Here is a 22,970-nt window from a genome sequence, read left to right on the forward strand (position 1 = left end):
TTCAGTTGGTAACCATTTATAAATATGTTCTTTTTTTCCCCAATACATAGGTTTGACTGTACAGATTACAATCAGTTATCATGAGATAAAAACACATTCTTTTTTATTGTTTTTAATTAAACTTTTTATCACAGCGATCTGAAAGCTCACATTTACAGACAAGAGAACTCTGCTCAGCAAGCAAATACATTAAAATAAAATAAAAGAACCTTTTGCTGTTGTTTGGTGAGGTTTGAAGGAAAATGATAAGGATAGTTCAGGGATAGCAGTCTCCTTATCTTGATCCGAACGTTGTATCACACACCAGAGTCAGCACACTGCTATACATGTTTCTGCTTGAGCTCATGGAAATAATAGAACATGCATCAGACTATTTACAGCAACCTAATATACACAGACAGCTTGAAACCATACACCCTCAAATATCCTCAACTTAGAAGTTCTTGCTTAAATTAAGTATAGTACAGTTTATACCTTCATTTCTGTAAAGATAAGTAGGGCATCTCTCTGGGAACAGTCAGGAGGAACTGTGTCTTTAGATATTCTATATCAGAGAACCAAAATAAATGTGTTACAGACAAATGGTCTATAACTTTTCCCACATGTACAAATAACTTGAATACTCACATTATTCCACTTACTCTATCACTCCAACTCCAAATATGGAGTTTCTGGGCACTGACACATCAGTCATACTTTTTTTTTTTTTGCAGTTCATTGGACATAATTTTCAAGATGTGTGCAAGACCAGTGGGTTAGACTGGATAATTAAGAGTTAGAGGACTTTAATGGATGTTTTTTATGATGTGGAATACTTAAGTATGATTGGCCTCTTGAAAACAGACTTGCTTAAGGAACACACCAGAGCTGGACTGAGTGGAATATCTGAATCCGTATATACAACTTGTGCTAGAAAGTCTATACATCTTCACCAGTTTAAAAACATTGTTTGCTCATCATATTGTCATTCATCACTGCTTTGTAAATCATATAGTAATAGTGTCTGATAGTCTGGCATCACTGGTCAGAGGTCTGACTGATCACACATCCAGTTTCTCCATATTCAGCAATCATAACAAAGTAAGTAAAATACATAAAGTGCACCCTTAGTTAAGAACTTAACAGGCATTTTTAGTGCAGAAGTGGCGGAATAAAAATGCATTGTGGGTAAAAAGAAATTACACAAAATTATGCAGGAGAAAGGGAAACATCTGTAACAGTGGTCGTGTATGCATTTGCTTGCTTTTAATCGCTGAGCACTATCCATGTTAACCCATCACTAGCATATGTACTGTACGTTCTACTCTCTCAGGAACATACAGTGTCATCACGTACGGAGGAGGGACAAAGGCGAACTTTGATGATCATGTGCCACGTGCTAAAATCACCGTATTGCACTCAAGGTCTAATATTCTAATACAGCAGTTTGTCCTCAAAACAAGTTTTATGATGTCTGCAAAATGATCACGTGCTTGTACAAAACTATAGCAAATGATGCTTTGCCTGTTTGTTTAAGCAGATGGTGAAGCAAGTATTCAAAGTTGTTTATTCACAGTGAGGTTGCAATATGTCAGAAAATATTCGTGATTGCAGCTTGACAGCTGGTGTAACGCCATGACCATATCACGAGGTGTGTGATATAGTAATGATACTTAAAAATACAGAAAACGTATCTGAATCTCAGAAATTGGGTGAGGTGACTGATTTCAACATGTATTTAATCAACCAAAAACTATGCAAAAATAGGTTTAGGGACCATGTGCAATAGTTAAATTTTCCTTCTGACACAAACATTTTAACTTTTGAAAAGTGCATACTGTAGTGCACTTTGTGATAGTCTGGGTAAGATTTGAATCAATACTTGTGCTTATTAACTTACAGCTAAAACAATATGTCCATTAATTGGTGCACAGGAAATTAATGGGCAACTATTTTGACCATGGATCATTGCAGTCATTTTTCCAGCAAAAATGCCAAACATTATCTGGTTCTAGCTTCTCCAGTGTGAGGATTCACTGCGGTTTTTATATCACTGTTGGATGGACAAAACAAGACATTTGAAGACTTCATGTTCGATGTTATATTGGGCATATTTAGATATTTTCTGACAATTTACAGAAAAAAAACTAACTTACAAAATTATCTGCAGATGAATTGATAAAGAAAAATGATCGTGCAGCCTTAGTTTAAATCACTGAGGACCTATTGCAGCACAGAAAGCATTTTACTTGCATTGAACCACAACAAAATATTTTTTATTTTGACACAGAAGAGGTAATTATTATCATTCAAAGTTGGTCAATGTCCCTCATTCCTTACCCTGGTCAGTTTTCCACATCCATATGACTAGCAGTGGGACACAAAGGCAGGGTTAACAGAATACAATTCAAACGCAAACTATGTTTTGTTTTATTTCTATGTACAATATATAACTTAATTATAAATATTGTCATTTTTCTCTACTTACTGAGTTGTTGAGCCATTTGTATTTTCTGAGCAATGTACAGTATTGAACATATAATATTGTATTACATAGAATAGAGCCTACTAGCAACCTTGGTTAAGAGCACACTTTGAAAGAACAGAAGATGGATACAGAGTCCACAAGTAGAGTCCGATGATTAGTACTTTCACTCATTTAGTCCCACCTGTTGTGTTCACTTGTGGGAACTTTGTGCCACACAACATTTTGGAAGTGCACTGGTCTTCGATTTAGTATGAGATCAGAACTTAGGACCCTCCCGTTATCGTACCTGTGTGCAGAATATGATAATGAAATACTCGCTTCTCAGTGTTTATGTTTTTCATATTGTAATACCCTAAATGTGTGTGGCGGTTGTGTGGTTTTCTTTCTAACTGGATCTGTCTCTTATGAGTTCTTTTAGATGAGTTCATCCATGTCACATACACAAGGGTCATCAGCATCAGCTGTTGAGCTAAATATTTGTCTATTTATCTCCTCTCGCTCCCATTAACAAGCCCAGTCCAACCAATCAATCACAGACAGGCCATCACACATTTGATTCCACAAATGGTCTCTTTGGTTTGATGGGGGAGGTGGGGCCTTGGGTCCGGGAGTCACGCGAGAGCTGGCGGTACATGTTGTCCTGGTAGGCCTGTGCCACGGGCAGAGTCCTTGCCACCTTCACATCTGGGTAGGTGGGCACCTGGCTGACCCGCTCCAGGATGTCTCCACTGCCGCGGGAGCCATTGGCCAGCTTGCCCAGTGAGGGGGGCTGGGTCTGGGAGTAGTAGTCCTCCTCCAACAGGTGTCCGTTTTGGGCGTTGTTTGTCTTGTTGTAGTAGGCGATATTGCCCAGTGAGGCGGGGGGACTGTAGGTGGAGCCTTGCTGCACTAGCTGACCAGGCGACGTGGGGCTGATGGCAGAGTCCATGGATGTCATGGCCCTGGACCGCGAAGGCTGATGCAGGTACTGCTGAGTTCGCGCCGTCTTGTCTATGATGCCCATGAAGGGCGTGTTCCGAGAGCGGGTGGTCTCGCCCTGATACAGCCCCCCGCCGCCCTGGGAGGGAGAGATGGGAGAGATGTCATCACAGGTGCGCTCGTATGTGGCTTGCAGGGGGATCTCCATCTGCTGAATTGAAGAGGATGGCCTGAAGCCCGGTGCTAAATTTGAGGTGGATCCAGTTGAGATATTGTTGCTAGAGGGGGAGAATCTGAGGCCTACACTCTGAGAATGGATGAGAGGCCTTGGGGTGGGCACATGCTGCTTTATTTCAGTAGTATTGGCACTGACAGGGCGTCTCACCATATGGGGGATTTCAGGAGAGCCCAGCTGGCAGGGGGGCATGGCATTGGCGCGCTCCAATATGTGTTCAGAGACTGGGTAGTAGGCCGCTGACTGGCTGCGGCTTATCTGAGGTGTCTGGCTGTAACGGATGCCCCCTGGGCCCCCGCTGCTGGCGCGGTAGGCAGAGGAGGGGCGCTGGGGTAGCTCATCCTTCAACAGGCCCGACTCCATAACCCCTCCTCGGCCACCGTGCTGACAGAGGGCCCCAGAACTGAGGCTGGCCTGGACCTGGGGCATGGACCGTCCATCCAGGGAGGGTTGGTACACCAGTCGGCTTTCCACATCCACTGAACCCCCCTGGTAGCGACCACCAATGGAGTGGCCCATCTGGCCACCGTAAATGCTGTTGCTCATCACATTGCTGGGCTGGTTTGTGCGGACTATTTGGGCTATAGAAGGCTGAAGACGAAGGCCTTGGGCTTGGTGGTGCTGGGAGGACAGAGAAGGCTGTGAGCTCAGCTGGAATGAACGCTGGCTGCTCATCTTGGAAAGGGGAGATTTGGGTCGGCCGGGGTGCTGCTCTGTCTGGTAGCGCACAGGTGACCCAGACTGGGACCTGTACAGACAAACACTTTCTACTGGCGGACTGGCTCTGTATTGAGCAGCCCGACGTAAAGGGGAAGGCGGTGGGCTCTGGTGATCCATCCCCTGACCCCCAGTACCCATAGGAGGAGGGCTGAAGCTGTAGGAGTGCTGGTGCACCGGGGAGGTATGCGGAGGGCTGTGTCGGTAGTGGGAGTTCTGATGTGTCGGGGAGAGGGAGGGCGATGTGGGCTGGTATGACCCACGGGTTGGAGAGGACATGGAGGAGGAGGTGGGGTGATATTCGTAGGGCTGACCCATGGGTGAACCTCCAGCTAAGTAGATCTGGTCTGGATGTGTGGGGGAGAGCGGTGGGCTCTGAATGAGGGGAAGGCTGGAAGGGTTGGTGAGAGACTCAGGTGGGGGCAGACCCACCGACATGGCCTCCAACTCCTGCTCCAGGTAGTCCTCGTCCTCAAACAGGTCCTGGACGGGCTCCATGTCCTCCAGACGGGGCTCTGGGGGAGGGGGAAGAGGCATGGACAGGGACAGGGACTCCTCCTCTTCTGGGGGAGGCGTCGGAGGAGGGGAGGGAGGAGGCTCCAGCTCCAGGTCCTGCTGCTGGTGCTCCTCCTCGTTGAGCTGGTGACACTCTTCCTCCACCCTCTGGAGCAGCCGCAGGATCTCTCGGTTGTTGGGACAGTGCTTTATGGCTTCATTCAGGTCCTCTAAGGCTTCAGGAAATTGTCTGGAAAATAACAGAAGGATGGTTATTTTTGTGGAAAAAGTCAAATGTGTCTGAAAAACATCCAGAACTGTATGGAGGAACATAATGGAGTCACAAAACTTGTACACAAATATAGAACATGGCTACATAAACTATTTAAAACGTATGTCCGAGAGAGTATTTCACTTGGACTATAATGTTAAAAGGATTGTACCTGCTGCTACGCTTGGCGCGTGCCCTGGCATAGTATGCCTCATATGATTTTGGTTTCAGTTCAAGCGCCTTAGTAGCAAATTCCTCAGCCATCCCAAAGTCCTGGAGACATTGAGCAGAAGAGAACACTGTTGAACAACACCCAACACATATCAAGACTTATGGCAATCAGCATTAATCTCATTATGTTCCGATAATATTTGGTCTGGTCATTTGTGTCCTTTACTAAATCCCCAAAACTGTGACGCCAGACTTACGTTCATTTTCCTCCGACATCGGGACAGGTTGAGGAAGAGCGATACTTTGAGTTCCCTGAATGTCTTGAGGTCCTCGCTGAAGCCTTCGCGTGGAAACTTTTTAAGGGCATACTGATAACGCTGTGCTGCCTCCTTCACCTTCCCCTTCTGTTGGACAGACAAAAAGAAGTCTGGTTATCCTCCATTCATCGTGAAATAAAAAGCTAATCTGAAAGATTCACAATATAAACTAGAGCTTGACATAAAGATACTGTACATTTATGAGGAATTTGTTCTCAGTTTGAGCTCGTTCTCAGAGAAGGGAATCATGTTTTCACTGTAGGTTAACCATGAAAGCACTATATCTAGTGAGCACAGAATATTTCGTTGTTATAAAATACAGACAAACTAGTGAATATATTTTGTTTATTATGATGCAGATATAAGAAAATCCCACATGCAGAGACAGGATTAACATGTATAAAACATTTCTACTTATCAGACAGTATGAAGAAAATGATGTATCATTTATGAAGACAATATATAATGTATGTCAAATAACAGCAGAAAAACAGGAAAAACTCCCACTACAAACAAATGGGAGTCGTGTATTTAAAAAATAAAGACACTTCATCCTTGCAGACTTTTTTATCACTAAAAACTCAAACTCAATCCCTTGACTGAAACTTTCTTTTCTGCATTCTGATTGCAACAGCAGATCAGAGCAACCGAGTGCGGGGCCTGTTCTCTGACCTTGTAGTAACTGTCCCCCTCCTCGATGAGCTTGCTGAGTAAGATGATCATGATGTCGGGTTTGGAGGTGGCCATGGCCCATGTGGCTGGACCTGGGTAACACAAGAAGGAGCAGATGAAAAAAAAAAACACAATGAGAAAGACACACAGTGCTAAGCAGAAGAGAAGGAAGGAAGGAGCGACTGGGAGTCAAACTACACACAACAATAACAGGTATGAGGACAACAGTCAAAATGGGGAATGGAGAAGAAAAGACAGGCAATCCACTGCAGAGAAAAGATTACAAAAATCTGCTCTGACACCTCGAGAACACTGTGACCTCTTTATGGGACATCAGACCTGGGTCAAATATTATTTGCCAATAATAAAGACTGTTTTTTTTTTTACCCTGCTGGGAGTCGTGTTTGCCTAATTGGAGTGCAAAATGAGCACATTTTGAATTGTTCTTAAATTAAAATTAACTACAGTGATTACCTGCAAGGCAAACCCAGAGTAGATCTACAAAAAAATAAAAATCACGCTATCATGTCTTTCTATTGGGAGACATTTTCTGTCTTGTCAAGAAGTGCAGATGTACAGTAACTCTTTGTACTACTAACGGATTTAGGGATGTGATCAGTAACAGCAGAAAAACAGGAAAGACTCCCACTACAATCAAATGGGAAGACACTTCATCCCTGCATTTATGACTGAAAAATCAAACACAATCCCTTGACTGAAACTGATGTGTCTTTTCTGTATCTGCGCAACAGCAATCCTTGACACACGTACACATATCACAGAGATGAAAAGGAGGGGATCTTGCACAAGGAGGACACAGGGCAGGTACAATAAACAAAAGAGGCAAGCAGGAGGGATATAAGAGTTCTGCAGGCGTTAGCGGTCCTCTGAGCTGGTGGTAGTGGTGGTGGTGAGGGTAGGATACTGGCCTAGCTGACATTGAGGAAACGTCTGAAGATGAACAATGCACAGTACAGTGGTTTATCACCTCAGTCTGTGGTGGTACAGAGGAATTACAAATACATGCATTTTCCAATAAATCACTACCACGCAAGTGTTACTGAGGGCTTCCGTCATGCATCTGTGGAATGGAAGGTCAACACCTCAATAAGATGTCACAGGCTGGAGGTCGGGCATGCTGTCATTAACCACTTGAACGTTAGCATCTACCTCTAGGCAATCCCGACTGCATCACTGTCAGCTAATACCTTTGCATGTTATTATTTGTCATTTTGAGAAGGTTTTGGTAGCTAAGCTCGCCTGCCGACACTTAGGACGACACAGACAACACAGAGAGAGGAGATAGAGCTGTCAAAATGCCTGGTGGGGTGAGAAGTCGACAGCCTTGGCTTTACCTCGGGGCCGACTGGGCAGCGTCTGACATCCTGGGGCCGGAGAAAGAGGCGGGGGATAGGGGCAAGTGAGGGGGGAAAAGGAGGAGGAAGGAGGTCATGAGCAAGGGAAGGAGTGTAAGTGGGAGGGCAGAGCAAGGGGGGGAGGGGAGGCAGAGTTGCCAGAGAAAGCAGAGGGGAAACAGCGAGAAGGTGAAAGAGAAAGAGAGGTGATGGAAGTGGTGGTGGAGGAGGAGGAGAAGTGAGAAAAGGAACACAAAAAAAAGCAGCAGTGAGAAGCGGAGATAAGTGCCTCAGCAAAAGAAAAAGGGAAAAAAAAACATAGATACTGAAAAGAAACACCGCAAGCGCTAATAACAACCTGTCTCTGAGCAACCGCAGAGGAATAGAGAGAGCATGTGATTGAAAGAGACACAGGGATATAGCGTGAGCAAACATGACAGAGAGAGAGAGAGCAAAACAACACAGCGGCAACAGTAGTACAATAAAAAGGAACACACATCAGAGCCATAAATAGCTGAGAAGAAGCAGCACGATGCAGCAGTGGGGGGGTGGATGACATACAGTAGCAGGAAGTAGTTTAAGCTACATGGAGACACAAACCTGAATCCATGGCTTATTGCAGTAAAATGCTACAGTGCTCTATAATGACCAGCAGGAAGTGTGTACTTAAAGGAAGTCCATCTTTGGACTCTCCTTTCATAGACTTTCATGCAGCACATGCTTGAACTCCAATGACTGACCTTTTCAACCAAAATACAATCTCAAATTGTATCTCATTTCACAGCAGGCAAATGACCTTTTATTATGGCGCTACAGGACAAGGATGCTGCATTTAGAAGAGGTCCTTTGTGAGCTAAATGGTAGGCTCTTTAATCTGTCAACCTGCTCTCTTACCTATCTTGGCTCCTTTCTTGAGCAGGGCGACCACCACCGATGTGTTTCTGCAGCCCACCGCCCTGTCGAGAGGACGCATCCCGCTGTAGTCTACATGCTCTATCATGGCCCCGTGGTCAACCAAGAACTGGACCTGGAAAGACAAAGAAATGTGGTGAGAACAGCTGGGGAACGTTTTAAAGAACAATCAATTATATGTTGTCCATGAGTCCACAAACGGTAACAGTGAATTATATCTCTCATCAGCTCCAGACTCCTTTATCACATTAAGAGAAGTGCACCATTTCAGTCTGAAATTGGCTCTTTGAGCTAGCAACTGATGCCAGTTTCTGGTACTTGACAGTGTGCTATGCACACATTTTAGTCAAAACCAAAAAATAATTAAAGATTCCCTCAAAACATGTTTTTAGCTGTTTGATACAACAATTTCTGTCCGATATCTGTTACCTTGTTGAAAGTTCTTAAACTTACATCGACTCCTCCTCCCTCACTGAAAAATCCAGAATCTAATTTATGAATGTGCAAATATTTTTGTTTCAAAAGTTAAGATACTAGAAACAAGACGTCTAATACTTCACTGAAAAGCCCATTGTCAGTGTTTGTGCGCTGGAAGCTTCAAGTTTCCACATCACACTTGTGTAAGTTGGATGCTGGATCATGATTGGCTTCCAAACTACTTGTGAAGTCACAAAATCATGTTGGTGCATGCACATCTTAGCAGATGAATTTAAAATTTTTTAGTCAAACTCATATGCATCCTTCTGTACAGTGAGGTCAAACATTTCTGAGAGGATTTCAAGGTTTGATATTCGTATTATTTGCTTTGTATCCTCTTACCACTTCAGAGTCGCCGTAGAAGGCAGCCAGGTCAAGGGGCGTCCGTCCGTTCTTGTCTGCGTGGTCGGTGGCGGCTCCGCTCTCCACCAGGCAGCGGACGACAGGTAAATGGCCTTTCAGACAAGCCCAGCTCAGGGCAGTCAGACCCTCCTTATCCATTAGAGACAGAGAGGCTCCTGGGAACAGAAGGGGCAGCAGTGAGACACAGGTATTTCACTCTTGTTGCCTGGTTTGTCATTTACACAATTTTATAAGTAACTGCTTGATTTGTTTGATGGATTTTACAAATTTGTTGCTGATTAAATTTGGCTGTAATCATTGTAAACGTAATTTGAAAACATCAATTATGCTCATTTTTATTAATGCAGTGGCTGTGTTTTTTGTATGAAGGCCTCTTAGGTTTAGAGAAATATGAGAAAATAAAAAGTATTCTTAGCTCATCTGTTATTTGGAGACAATTATACTTGTGAATTTTCTATAGTTGAGTGTTCACAAGAAGATTTTTTCTCAGTTGCTCCATGGAAGTGTCAAATCCGACTCTACTGCATATCTGTCAGCTCTAACTCTGACTTACTAGATGTTTTTGCATCAAGTGCAAATTGAGAAAGACACACAGGAACTGCTGTCAAAAACACTGAGAGCGGTACCATTGTGAATGGAGTTAATCAGACGTGTTTAACAGAGCAATTCAAAAGGATTCCCTGCATAAATCTCTTTAACGTGACTGTCCACTGTCACTTTGATTTATATACTGTATTTCTTACATTACCTTCAGGCTCTGAATACCAAATATCAATATACTTATTGATTTAGCAGTTAAGTGTTATAAAGGCCTAACTGACCCAAAATGTGTTCAACACAGTTTTTAAATCTCAGTTATAGTACCTTACCTTGAGCCAGTAAAAACTCCACAGTCCCCAGGTGTCCCTCTGAGGCGGCCATCATTAGAGGGGTACGACCCTGCTTGTCAGCCAGGTTGACATCTGCGCCATGGTGAGAAGGAGGTCCACGATCTAAAACACCCAAATACAGCTCCCATGTCATTGTTTTACAATACATGGATGTCTTACTTGCTTAGTGTTTGAATGTGGAGAAATGGCTGATGATTTTTATTCAACTGAAAGGAAATAAAGCAAAAAATGTTGGATTCTAGAGCATTATTGCCACATCTTCACTGCTTTTTGAAGTAATCTGGAGGAAGGCAAGGCAAGTTTATTTGTATAGCACATTTTAGGAACAAGCCGATTCAAAGTGCTTTACATGAACCATAAAAGCCAAATAGAGAAACATAAAAAAGACATTATACAATAAAAAAACAGGTTAATTCACCCGATAAACCTATTTGTTCACCCATAATTCCAATAGGTTACAAATAATCAGGCTTTTCACCTCCCAGTGTTTGCTTTTTTGATTTCCTATCACTCACACAGTCAAACCTCGTACGATATTTCCTCTTATTCTCGATTGTCACTGTGAATCCACATTGTTTGCGCTACAACCTTGGTAAAAGCAGTCAAAACAGAGTAAATTTAATTCTACTCTGCCCTATTAAGACAGTTAAAACAGCGGAGAAAAATGTTCAGCCCTGCTTGGACCACCGCGACCCAGGCAGCAGAGAACTTCACTAGAGATTCTCCTGCCCTGTTAAGACTAGGTCTGACTATAGAGAAGAAACCTATTGAGCTTAAAAAGCAAGGTATATGTGAATCGTACTCCAATAAACAAGACAGTAAAAGTGGTGTAAAATTTTGTTTTGGTCTGTCCACTCAAATCAAATCAAGGGATCAGGCAACCACTAACCTGCCAGTGTCCCTGTCGGACGGCACTGAACAGCGGGACGATGCCTCTTCTGTTGGGCTGGGCCACAGCCGCGCCCTGCTCCAGTAACAGACGACAAACCTCCAGCTTCCCCCGGCCAGAGGCTGCAGTCAGAGCTAGACGCACAAACACACAAAGAATCAAGGATGAGATGAGGAGAAGTAGGCTAATTAAGGCGGCTAGCAATCAGATTTGTTGTTCTTCTGAGTGCCTTCATGCATGGGTTTAATTTATTTTTTGGCCACTTGGGAACAGTTGAAACAAGTTATGAACACAACATTGACATATCATCACCTTTTAAGCAGATATAGCGAACTTGTTAGCAAACAGTTGTTTATTTACATATCCAGCAGTTATGGAGCAACATTATCATTAATTTTGAGTCATGTCTGTTAAGTCCAACAGTGATTCTCTTTAAGCTATTTTTCACATTTCTTTCACAGTCACTTGATTCACTGTTATTATAAAAAATATCAATTATAGCTGAAAAAAATAAAATAAATCAGTGCCATATGGGAAAACACAGCATTACTGGGATTCATTTTAAAGTCTTACTTGAAGAGAAGAGGAGAGAAGAGGGGAGAAAAGAGAAGAGGATACCCTTGAGATTTTTGTGGGAGCAAAGGCCTTTGAAAAGACATCTTCTCAAATGCAATGATTATAACTGGAATAATTTAAGCAGATTGAACAAATCTCTTTTAAGCAGAGTGGTAGCAGGCCCAGGGGGTTGACCCCAGTTTCAACTACAATACCGATAACGCTATATCGACAGATAGCTATTTTTTAAACATTCAAACATAAACAAATAATCTTGTTTCAGATCCCTTAAAGAATAGTGACACGGTCTCTAAATGCCCTTAAACCTAATTTAGTATTACTGTAGTGCAAGTTTTTGTAACTTGTCGGCCGACATGATAGCGATGTATCTGCAATGAGAGAATATCAGCCGATTTATTGGTCTAGCTCTTGTTTCACCTTATTTATTCCTTACTGGAAGAACACTTTGATACACACAGTTCAGTAAGTCTATCTGCACATGCCGATAAACACACTCTCCCTCTGGCAGTTGTAAAGAATATTGTATTTTAGGTCAACCTAGCCAGTAACACTGCGATTACAAATCCTCTTCCAGAACAACAGTTTTTCTTCTGATCCCTTATAAACAATGAAACTATGGATGAATGAGTACAAGTCCCCCCTTTGACTGACAGTGAGAAGCAGCCTCTCCAACACTGCAGCCGGGCAATAAGGCTTGCAATGAGGTTTCATAGCTTTAGGTTACAATGATACATTACGTTTCTCAACACTCTGCTACAGGGCAATCAGACTAGTAATTTCTAAGCCCCCTGGATCACATTCATCCTCCCCCCCTCCTCCTCCTGTGTGAGCCCACACCCTCTGTGCTCCAATGACACCACTGCACTGCCATCAGCATCTGACGCAGCAGCAGCAACAGCAGCAGCAGCAGAAGCAGAAGCAGACACACAAGACCGATCTCTCATATCCGCACTGCAGCGCTCTCTCTGCCTCTCAGTGCCACACAGAAAAGCCCTCTCACAAAACACTCCGTAGATCCTTAACAAAAACATCATCTGAATTGCATGTCTCAGGACAAACTACAGTTTATTTTTGTATTTGTCCAAGGATTTGACAACTGCATGAACCATTAAGCATTTGCAGCCATCTGTCAGTAGTGAATGCAGCTTTTTATTGGTGTAATGTCAGTTTAAAATGGGTATTCCCACCTGTCTCCCCCCACAAGGTGTCAAAGTTATTGATTTGAGCCCGCTCCACCTCCTCTTCATCTTTCTCTGGCAGGTCCAGCAGGTAGGACACAATCTGACAGGGGACAAGATTCAAGATGACATAGATTAATGTCCAAGTTTACTTTAAACAGACAGATAAAAAGTAAACCACTTGTTTTTTTATTATAAATCTGCTTTCCTTTTGAATGAAATGTAATTTAGTGTAATCTGATCTAAAAGGCAGAATGTGAGATGGCTGACAGTCATCATTAGCTACTACATTAACCATGAGACCTCGGACAATCAGTTGTTGGAACAAAATTGCCATTGCTTTAGCCTATTTAGAGCCTAAGCAGGATTTACCATAAGGATCTAAGGATAATTCATACACAGCTCATATCTATCCATTCTCTAGCCCTCAGTATCTTTCTATTCCCCTGACTTGTTTTCCCTTCCATCATACTCTGTCATTCCCCTTCCTCGTATTTCCAAAGTGCTTTCTCTCTCAGCCTGTTTGACTGATTCAACATCTGATTCCAGCTCTAAGTCAAACTCTACATCATTAAGTATAAACAACAGAAGCAAAATTGTAAATTTAGCATTGGAGTTAAAGCTAGTAGTGGTATTGTATCAGTAGAAATTAGAGGAGATAATTTCAAGCCCTTGATCATTTTAGCTCTAAATCCCTAATTTGGGCTGAAGTAAATATGTTACACTGGACAGCATGATATCCAAAACCATTTTACCACTTTCACCCAGTCAACGTACTCCCTCCCTGCTGTACCTCTGTGTATCCCATACTGGCTGCAGCAATGAGGGCCTGCTGAACTGCGTGGCTCTTAGTGAAGGCCGCTTGTTGTTGGGTTTGTGGTGACTGTTGCTGCTGTGCCCCCATCCCCCAGTCACACTGGATGAGGAACTTCACCACTTCCATGTGGCCCCTCAGGGCAGCATGAACCAGAGCGCACTGGCTGTTCTTGTCCAGGTGGTCCACCTGTTAGCAGTACATGAATTTCATCAGGAAAACAAACAGCAAGGAAAATCACAAATGCGGCTACAATGTGTCTCTCATTATGAGGACATGACAATGATAAAAAAGTTCACACATAGAGAAAAGTCTTCACACACACTCCCTTTCCCATTTCCCTTCACACACCTTTGCTCTTCTGCGGCAAAGCGCAGTGACAATGGCCATGTGTCCCCCAGCGGCGGCGTAGCCTAGCGGCGTGAGGCCGCTCTCAGACTGAGCGTCAACAGAGGCGCCGAACTCGAGCAGCAGACCCACCATGTCCATGTAGCCCAAGTGGGAGTGGACACACAGGACGGGGGCGTTGTTCAGCACCTCCGTACGGTAGTTCACATTGGCACCACCCAGCATCAGCAGCCGGCTCACCTGGGCACACACAGAAAGTTTTAAATGGGGAAATAAAACATTAATATAGCGAAGTATGGCTTCAAATATTGAAACTATCTCAGTCCTGAGGGAAGAAGATTTCTGTGATGCATATGTTGAGAAGTAGTCTTCATTTGGTACCCAGAACATGTTGATGTATTCTCTAAGTATGACTCCTCTTTGCTTTGTTAATGCCTGTACCTTGATGTTGGGTGTGTAGAGATTTCGGAGTGAAGAAAGTGCAGCTGAAAGGCCTTCTGTGCTGTAGGATACCCACAGGCCTTGCAAAATAGATGAGGAAACCCCGACTTTTTTGCTGAGACCCTTGAACAGAGAAATAAGAGTGTAAATATTCATTATTTTGGAGCCAGACCACAGCTGTGTGGGGGCGTGTATGTGTGTATATAGATGTGTGTGGAGACAAATAATGGTATACCTTGAAGATATGTGCTTTGAGGATGTGATGGCCCAGCTCAATAGTCTGCTGCCTGTTCAGCTTGTTCTCCTGCCGAGAGAACCAGAAGGCCAGTAGCGTGTGACCGCTCCTGCAGAGCGGACAAAAACACAATCTTTCAATACTTGAGAGTGACTCATCAGCTCATTACTTTGTGTTATCATCTGCACAGTTGGTGCAGTCGGTTTTAATTATAATACAGGAAATAAAATGTTCTGGCTGAAAATATAACACTTCCTGCTAGATAAACATAATGTACCTGCGATTAAAAGAGATTTATTTTTATACATCACTGATCAACTACGCAGCCATCACTGTAGCCTAGTACATTTTAGCATGTCATACATTATACAGCAACAAGTGGCTGCATGAAGAATCATTAATTGTCACATTTTTAAATAGGGTTAGGTACCCTAGTTTTATTCCTTACATTATAACATCAATATATTTTTTAAAATAATTCTTTAATCAGACTCCTGTTGATTCTATTTCTTGGAAAACAGTTGAGATTTAGTGATTACATCTTTGTGTAGCAGACAATAGGCATAAGATTTACAAGTCAATGATTCAACCACTTTTCACTCATATCTTCACTCATGTCTTCTTCAATTATAAAACATGCAACATGTGATGTGAGTAGCAACATAGTACGGCAGGGCATTTCAAACCTGCTTTCCTTTTGCTAATCATGTTTTTATGTACTTTTTTGGTCCTTCCCTTTGTAACGTCCCACCCTGACTGTTTCCAGATGGGAAAATTCAAATTCCTTAAGCAAGAAATCGCTGCCTCCTTAAGACCTTACAGGAGCAGAGTTAGAGCATAAACGTTCTTTCTAAACATACACTATGATCACTTTCAGCATCACAGAGAGAGATAGAGCCACCCCTCTCATTCAGTCCACCATTTCTCCTGCCTGCTCATCCTCACCTCGGATCGCAGAGGAACTTTGTCTTTTCTCCTTCTTCTCTCCAGATCAGCCACTCCCTGAAGGAGGGGTGAACAAACATCCTGGTGCCGTCCCTCCTCTTCACCAGGAAAACTGACAGGTTGTCTACACGTTGCTGGAAATCCTCCCAGTCCAGTGTGCCCTGCAGTCACAGACATTGTTTTGATTTTAGTTGTTGTTTATAGCTCGGTCATGCTGATATTAGCCAGATTTCTAAGCATGGAAAAACATACATCATTACGATTTGCTTTTGAAACAAAACACTGCTCACTGATTAGGCAATAAATGTCAATGTTGCTCAGTGTACAAAAGAATCCTCTTTGTTTTATCTTGATAGTAAGCTGAAGATCTCTATTGCATTGTCTTCCAGGACAAATTAAATATAATATGAACATTGAATATTTATTCTTTTCATTTGAATAAAAAAACAAGATGCTGTTTTCTTGAAATTGTTGAATCCCCAAAAAGCTTGTATTTCTCTATACATTAAATATTTATGACTAAATAAGCAACAAGTTTTAAAAAAGCATTTAAATGTCCCCACCCTGACAGACGTTCTAACTGAGTCCACTTCAAACCAATCCAGTACAAACAAGACAGAAAATGTAACAGAAATGCAATGCAAAATAACTAAACTTTTTTCTAAATATGGCAGGAAATCGTGTTCATGTAGGACCCCATCGCTCATATCAAAATGTGCTTTCAAGACCTTTAAGTGTGCCTGGCTATGTTAAATAACATGCTATGAATTTTGATTCGATCACGGTTTCATTTATTTTAGATGGAGTAAAAATATTAAAAGGTCTGAGTTCACTACCTCCAGTGAACCAGAGTTGATGGCCTGATATATCTGCTCATCGGTCAGCGGATGGAGTGAGGCCACAGCCACATTGAGTAGAGGAAGCGCTCGCTCGAACGATGACTGCGTGGGGAAGCGCATGTTGCACTGCAGCAGGTACACCTCTGCCAGGTTGACTGGAACCACCTGAAGAAGGAACGGGACAATCTGAATCGTACTGCTGATTTCCCTTGGATCAGCTCTACAGAATATGAATAATGCATCGTGTTTGTACAGAACATCTCCAACTATTCCATGTGGTCTTCCTCAGAGACGAGAATGTGAATTAATCAATTGTCATTTTTTAATGGAGTCTGGAAGCACTTCAGAATACATGAAATTAAATGAATCTAGGGTGTGGGATAAAATATTTTATTATGAAATGCACACTAAAACAATTCAACTGCATTATTTATCTATAAGGTGTTGGACTCTGGCTGCCAAAAAAAGAACATATTATGAAACTACTTTTACACAAAGCATGTCAGTGTGCATAAAAGTGTGACACAGTGCACCGCCCTCCTTAAACAAAATCCAGACAACTGGGCCCCATTCATCTCTTACCCATTTGCAATATTAGAAGAATGCTGAACTAGCTTTTAGCAGTTCCTGTTAGCAATGCACCCAACGATGTACAGACAACTATCACTTTTTTACTTTGATACTGAAGAAAACTTAAAAACATGATGATTCTCAGGCAAGTTCTGGAGGAGCGTCTTTTTTCTGTGATTTCTAAGCAGATTTATGAATTTATTTTTCATGATTACTTTAAAAGACAATGTTTTCCCCAGAAAGTGTAAGTCCCACTGAATCTAACAATATATGTATATCTTGTCTGTGTGTTTAGACTTCAGTGAGTTAGAGACTCTGAGAATGAGCATGATTACTGAAACAAATTGCACCAATTGGGCGACAAAGGGTTTAAAAGTACCTTAGTTTTCTCCATGAGCTGTGTGTCACAGTCACTTTTACAGCTGCAATTGCGGACTTTGATGGTAAGCGGACCAAATCAATGGGCCCAACAGCAATAACTAACTTCCAATTGTTTATAACACTGGCATGCCCCTGTCCCGTTCACCTCAAAGTGTCTTTGCCTCAACATCTCTCTCTCCAAACACTCTTTTAAACTCCCCATGTGACTGCACCTTGCAGTCTGAAAACATCTGGTTTAGATACATCAGTCCAACCTAAACCTGTGAAAACCATTACAAACTAAGCAATAACTCCATACCTTATAGCTGGAGCTTTTGAGGACAAGATAGCCCTTCTCAATGAGGTCAAAGGTGAGCTTGAGGTACAGATAGGAGCCCTGGCTCAGGGCCTTGAGGTGGGCGCTGAGCTTGCCGAAGGTGGTGTTGTCCATCTTGCCATTAAGCGAGATGTTGTTCTGGATCTCCGGGCTGCTGTGGATGCGGTGCAGGATGTAGCCCTGCAAGTCCTGGTCTATGGCGTCATTCTCCTCCAGGCCATCCAGCGAGATGCGGTGGAACGGCAGAGCACTGGTGATCTCCTGAACAGTAAGAATTATTTCAGTCGGGAACTCATTTTTTGGAGATGTTGTTGCATAGAGCTGGGCAATATGGCCAAAAATGACTATAAATTAAATAATATCATTCAATATCAATAATTATCACGATAAATGTCAAATCATTATTTCTTTCAAGTTTAAAAGCAGATTTTTGCTCCTGAGTGAAAATTGAAGAAACCACATGGTTAATTATGTGGTTAAACTTTTCTTTATGGTCAGAATGTGACAACCACTTGATGCCAAATAGTTGCCTGAGTTACAACATTCAAAACTATTATCTTTTTCAACAAATATGATTAGTTAATCTTTTTTCAGGCCTCTTTTTTCCAACAAAATAAATATTTTAATAGAAAAATTAAGTGCTAATTTGTTCGTGATTCAAATGAATTAAAGTAAATATTTATTGACGATATATTGAACATTTATTATATTGTTATTGAGGAAAATTATATTGCGATAATTATCATTATTGTTTTATTGCCCAGCCCTATTGTTGCATAGACATCTTAATACATTTGACACCTTCGTACTTATTCATTTGGTATAATGGCTCATATAAAAAGGTCAAAATTAAAATTTAACATGCTATGAATAACTAAACTACACCTATTTCTTTCTTACGAATGAAAGGTAAAGGGAGAGGAGACAAAGTCAGATTTTAAAAACACTACACAAAAACCTGCTGATAATGTTGATGTAAACCTCTCTCAGTGGTAAAAAATAATAGAATAATACAATAAAGAGCTTGTTGCTGTTCAAGATCCTCCAATAAAAACACATCAATTAAATTAATTAAGAAACAGCAGAGGAGCAGATACAAAGAGAAGGATCTACTGACGTGGCTTCAATCTGTATGCTGGCTGGTTGTCTTTTACCTGTAAAGTGGTTCTGACTGTGACCACCAGTTTGAGCCAGGGAGGGAACTTGTTGATGGTTTTGGTGAGGAAGGACACGATGGTGTCTCCGTAGTCTGGCTTGTGGAACTCTGCCTCATTCAGACCGTCAATGAGGATGATGAGGTCCTCCTCTGAGTTGATCTTCCTCTCTGAAAGTCAGCACGAAGCAGATAGTATGAAGCAAATGTATACAGCATATAAATGATGTACTAATGAAAACAATCCACATCTTTAGCTTGAAGATTCATTGTAGACTTTGAGAGCAACAGATTAACAAATCTCAACACAAGGTCCAATTTACCTGATGTTTAAAAACAAGTAGGTTTGAACTTGCATCTTCTTTTAAATAAAAGCTTTATATTTCTGGCTAAGCCACAAAGTCACTTGAATCATCACAGATTTTGTTTTCGACTTATTTAATGTTCAAGGTTAAAAAATTCAGTTCTAGCACTGAGTTTAAGAACTTTGATCTTGACTATCTTGAGTTCATTGTGCAAAAGAAGAATCTAATATCACTTACCAAGGACTCAATTAAATAAATAATAAACTGAAAACTAACTTGAATACTGAGGTCTGAAGATGCATCAGTTATAAATTGCCAAAAGCGCTGTGTTTGAATATCAGGCAAATACCTTTAAATTATTAAAAATTCCAGTTTATTATGAAGAATGTGAAGACATTCGGACCAACAGAGAATATAAAGCAAGGTTATACCAACTGAACAAGAGGCAGAATGACTTTGAAAGGCATTTTAATCATTTAGAGCTACAGATTACTGTAGCTTTCTAATTCTAATCAAGTATACATGATTTAATCCATTCTGTGTTTAGCTGAATTAAAATTTGATTAAAAACTTCCTAAATATTTTGTATAAATATATAAATGTCTTAATGCAATTAATTATTTACTTTATACAGATGATTTCATATGTCTAGTTGCCCCAGGAGAGATAAATACAATGTGCTTTTCCCTTCAAGCTCTAAACAATGCACATTTTTGTTGGAAAGTCACCTCAGGGCATGAAGTCTCCACTGCATCAATTTAAAGTTCTCATGCTTTTTTTTTGGCACAATATTATCCTTGTTTTCCATCTTAAGTCTATTTTGTGTCAGTTTTGATCCCTGTGTTGAGGTGCAAACCACTATGAATACATTTAGATTTGGAAAGCTTCCATTTAAATCACTTAAACGTGTGCAACTCGACTCAAGTGTCTCACCTTTGTAAAGTGCATCCAGGGGTTCTAGGACCCCCCTCCTAAAAGAGGCGAGGGGGTCCTGAACGCAGGAGCGCAGACTCAGGATGCTCTGTAGGTGTGGCTCCCTCAGCATCTGCTCCCTGTAGGCAACGAGGTGCGGCGAGCGGCACAGCAGAGCCGCCACATTGTGCACAAACTCCGGCACCAAGCAGGTGTAGGCGTTATCTGCCTGGCAGTAGTGATATGCTACCACCTGGGGGCGACAGAGAGTTGAGAGAAGATTTTAGCCAGGTCATTCAGAGAAATATACAAGGTAAACACTTCCCTATTCCCTTTTGGTAATCCTTACCGTGACTAACCTTTGGGTATTGCAAAACTGATTGTAGATCAGTGTCAGGGAGCATGGGATTCAGGTGACACACAAAATAACATTTTTTTTAGGTCTCTGTCAGAGTAGAGCCAGTTTTCCTAGTGTGTACTATAGCTACAACTCATTTGGGATTGAGTCAACTTCATGGTGGATGATTGCAGTATAATGAAACATAATACTTCTCGTTTCGCTGTACGGTTTCAGCTATTAATAATTCATCACTTCCGGCTGCCAAGAGAGACTGATTCGGAGTTAGCTCATGCATGGTCATGTGTTAGATGACGGTGGCACGAAGGAGTCAAGTGTTAAACTGTCATATTTCACAGCCGTGTACTTGGAACATGTTGCGAATGAATGATTAAATGAATGATCGAATAAAAAGCATTTGCACGGACATGTAGTGACATTAGAAAATAGTCGAGGGCAGGTGAATTTTCTGAGAGGTTAGTCAACAAATCAATGGAAGCAGGTGTGACCAAGCGCTGCTGGGGACAGAGAGATCACAAAGAGTTTGAATTTTTAGAGGCGGTGGTAGCAATCACAGGGCTGTGAGGAAAAGGGGGTGAAAATAAAAAGTCTAATCAAAATGGAATGCTAATTTTGGTCACAATGGAATAAAGGGCTTTAAAACAAAAGGGGTGAAAAAGGGAGTGAGCTCAATTATTAATGCACAGAGTTAACAAGATCTAATAGCTTGGCTGGGAAATGGCTTTCTGCAGGTATAAATATTTCATAAGGCTCCCTGGCAAAGTTGTTTTTTCTTTTTTAAACACATCTGCATAATGCATCAGGCTGGGACTGGGGATGCAGATGGCTAAGCAGCAGGGGAGAGGGACCAAGGTGCAACAGCAGACAGGAAGAAGAGCAGGAAAGAGAGCCGGTTTCACACATCATACAGGTTTACACTGCAGGCAGGTTAAAAGATGTTAAATTCTCCGGTAATATTGCTTTAAAAGTCAACATTCAACACAAAAGGAGAAAACTTATCTCCACCTGTTTTGAAGTTTACCACCTCAGGAGGAAACGCTGTGTGAGTCGATGATAGCTTGCAGGGGGCATGAAACTTCCTTTCAAAAGCTTGGAAGCAAATCATTTCTCACAGAACCTGAGCCGTGTCCGTGCTTGTTTTTTGTAAATCAATTGCTATTCTACCACCTATGTTGTCACTAATTGAAAAATTAAGACATAAAAAGGAGCCATTTAAAATTATCTTGCTGTTTTTTCAATTACAGGTGGACTAAGGCCTGGAAATTTCACGCCGAACAACAAATACAACAAAATTTACTATTATACTGAAATGACAATTTCAATAGTGCAGCACTTTTTCTTCTTAATATTCACATATGCAGTGCTACTCTTTGATGAAGAAAACATTAAAGAAAGAAATGACAATACAGTAGTATGCAAATGGGACCCCTGTCACAATATTTGGCATACATATATATAATTTTTTTTTTCAGAGGAGGAAAACAGGCGTGAGGAGGTAGAAATGTTGAAATGTAAGTGGCTTGTGCACTTATCTTTCTGTAATATGCATCAATCAACTGAAAGCTGGAAATTTCATATTAAATTCTTGTGTGTCTGTGTACACATGGTCACAGGTGTATATGGTACCTGAGATGCTAGCCTTCTCATGGCTTCTTCCTGACGGCGCCTCATCTCAGGGGTCCCAGGACAGCTGCCTCCTCCCAGGGTGCCATGAGTGGGCTGGGGCTGGGTGAGAGGGAGCCCCTCTCCATCTGGACGCATGACAGCACAACACACTCAGGGCCAGCTCGAACACGTGTCACATTCATGCAATCTTTTGCACACTGTTATTCTCAAAACAAAGGAAGTGAAGATTGTCCAGCGTTTCTAGAATACTACCGTTTAAAGATGGAATTCAAAGACTTTTATCATCTTTTCCTTTATCATCTTTGCTGGGAAATAAAAACACTTTTCAAGCAAAATCACCTTGGAAATCATGTGTAAAAATAAATAGATGCCTACGTTTGGGTGAGGCCTGAGGGCTGTCGGAGGCAATCTGTCTCATGCGGGTGCCATGGCAGCTGAGTGCCACCAGGCGAGAGATTATCGCGGTCTTGCCGAAGCCGATGTTGCCTACTACTGCCACGCCACGGTTGGTGCTGGCATTGGGGCTGTTGAGGTGAGCATCGATCTCCTGGAACAGCCACTCGCGGCCCGTGAAGACAGAGTCCATGGTGATGCTGGGCACCTCAAACAGCAGAGGTTTGAGGGCGATGTCTTGAGGCCGGTAGGGTGCAAATCGCACTGGCGGTTCAAGGAAATAGAGAACCGTTTAGTGGTATTACAGCTGTAAGCCATATTTATGTACTAAAGGGTTTTGCAATTAGAGTCTCCCCCTGTTTTGCGGTAATCCATCTAGAAATTGAAATACGGTGAGTTACTGCATGTAAAAGGTCGTATACTAACTAGCA

General features: G+C 42.0%; 1 protein-coding gene across 1 annotated transcript in view; it reads right to left on the reverse strand.

Moving 5' to 3' along the window:
• Window positions 1–86: 86 nt before the first annotated feature.
• tanc2b (tetratricopeptide repeat, ankyrin repeat and coiled-coil containing 2b) overlaps window positions 87–22,970 on the reverse strand; it is a 133,633-nt gene continuing 110,749 nt past the window's right edge. The window contains 21 exon segments of the mRNA XM_038734910.1: window positions 87–5,082; window positions 5,276–5,376; window positions 5,532–5,678; window positions 6,264–6,355; window positions 8,513–8,645; window positions 9,350–9,525; window positions 10,240–10,344; window positions 10,347–10,362; window positions 11,150–11,283; window positions 12,913–13,006; window positions 13,697–13,906; window positions 14,069–14,305; window positions 14,507–14,629; window positions 14,742–14,850; window positions 15,687–15,847; window positions 16,523–16,690; window positions 17,775–18,053; window positions 18,947–19,116; window positions 20,184–20,415; window positions 22,147–22,271; window positions 22,522–22,803. Of these exon segments, the coding sequence (XP_038590838.1) occupies window positions 3,012–5,082; window positions 5,276–5,376; window positions 5,532–5,678; window positions 6,264–6,355; window positions 8,513–8,645; window positions 9,350–9,525; window positions 10,240–10,344; window positions 10,347–10,362; window positions 11,150–11,283; window positions 12,913–13,006; window positions 13,697–13,906; window positions 14,069–14,305; window positions 14,507–14,629; window positions 14,742–14,850; window positions 15,687–15,847; window positions 16,523–16,690; window positions 17,775–18,053; window positions 18,947–19,116; window positions 20,184–20,415; window positions 22,147–22,271; window positions 22,522–22,803 (5,165 nt within the window). The 3' untranslated portion in view covers window positions 87–3,011.

This window comes from Micropterus salmoides, unplaced genomic scaffold, assembly GCF_014851395.1.
Source record: "Micropterus salmoides isolate LMB-PRFRI ecotype aquatic unplaced genomic scaffold, ASM1485139v1 Ms_hic_scaffold_21, whole genome shotgun sequence".
Taxonomy (NCBI): domain Eukaryota; kingdom Metazoa; phylum Chordata; class Actinopteri; order Centrarchiformes; family Centrarchidae; genus Micropterus; species Micropterus salmoides.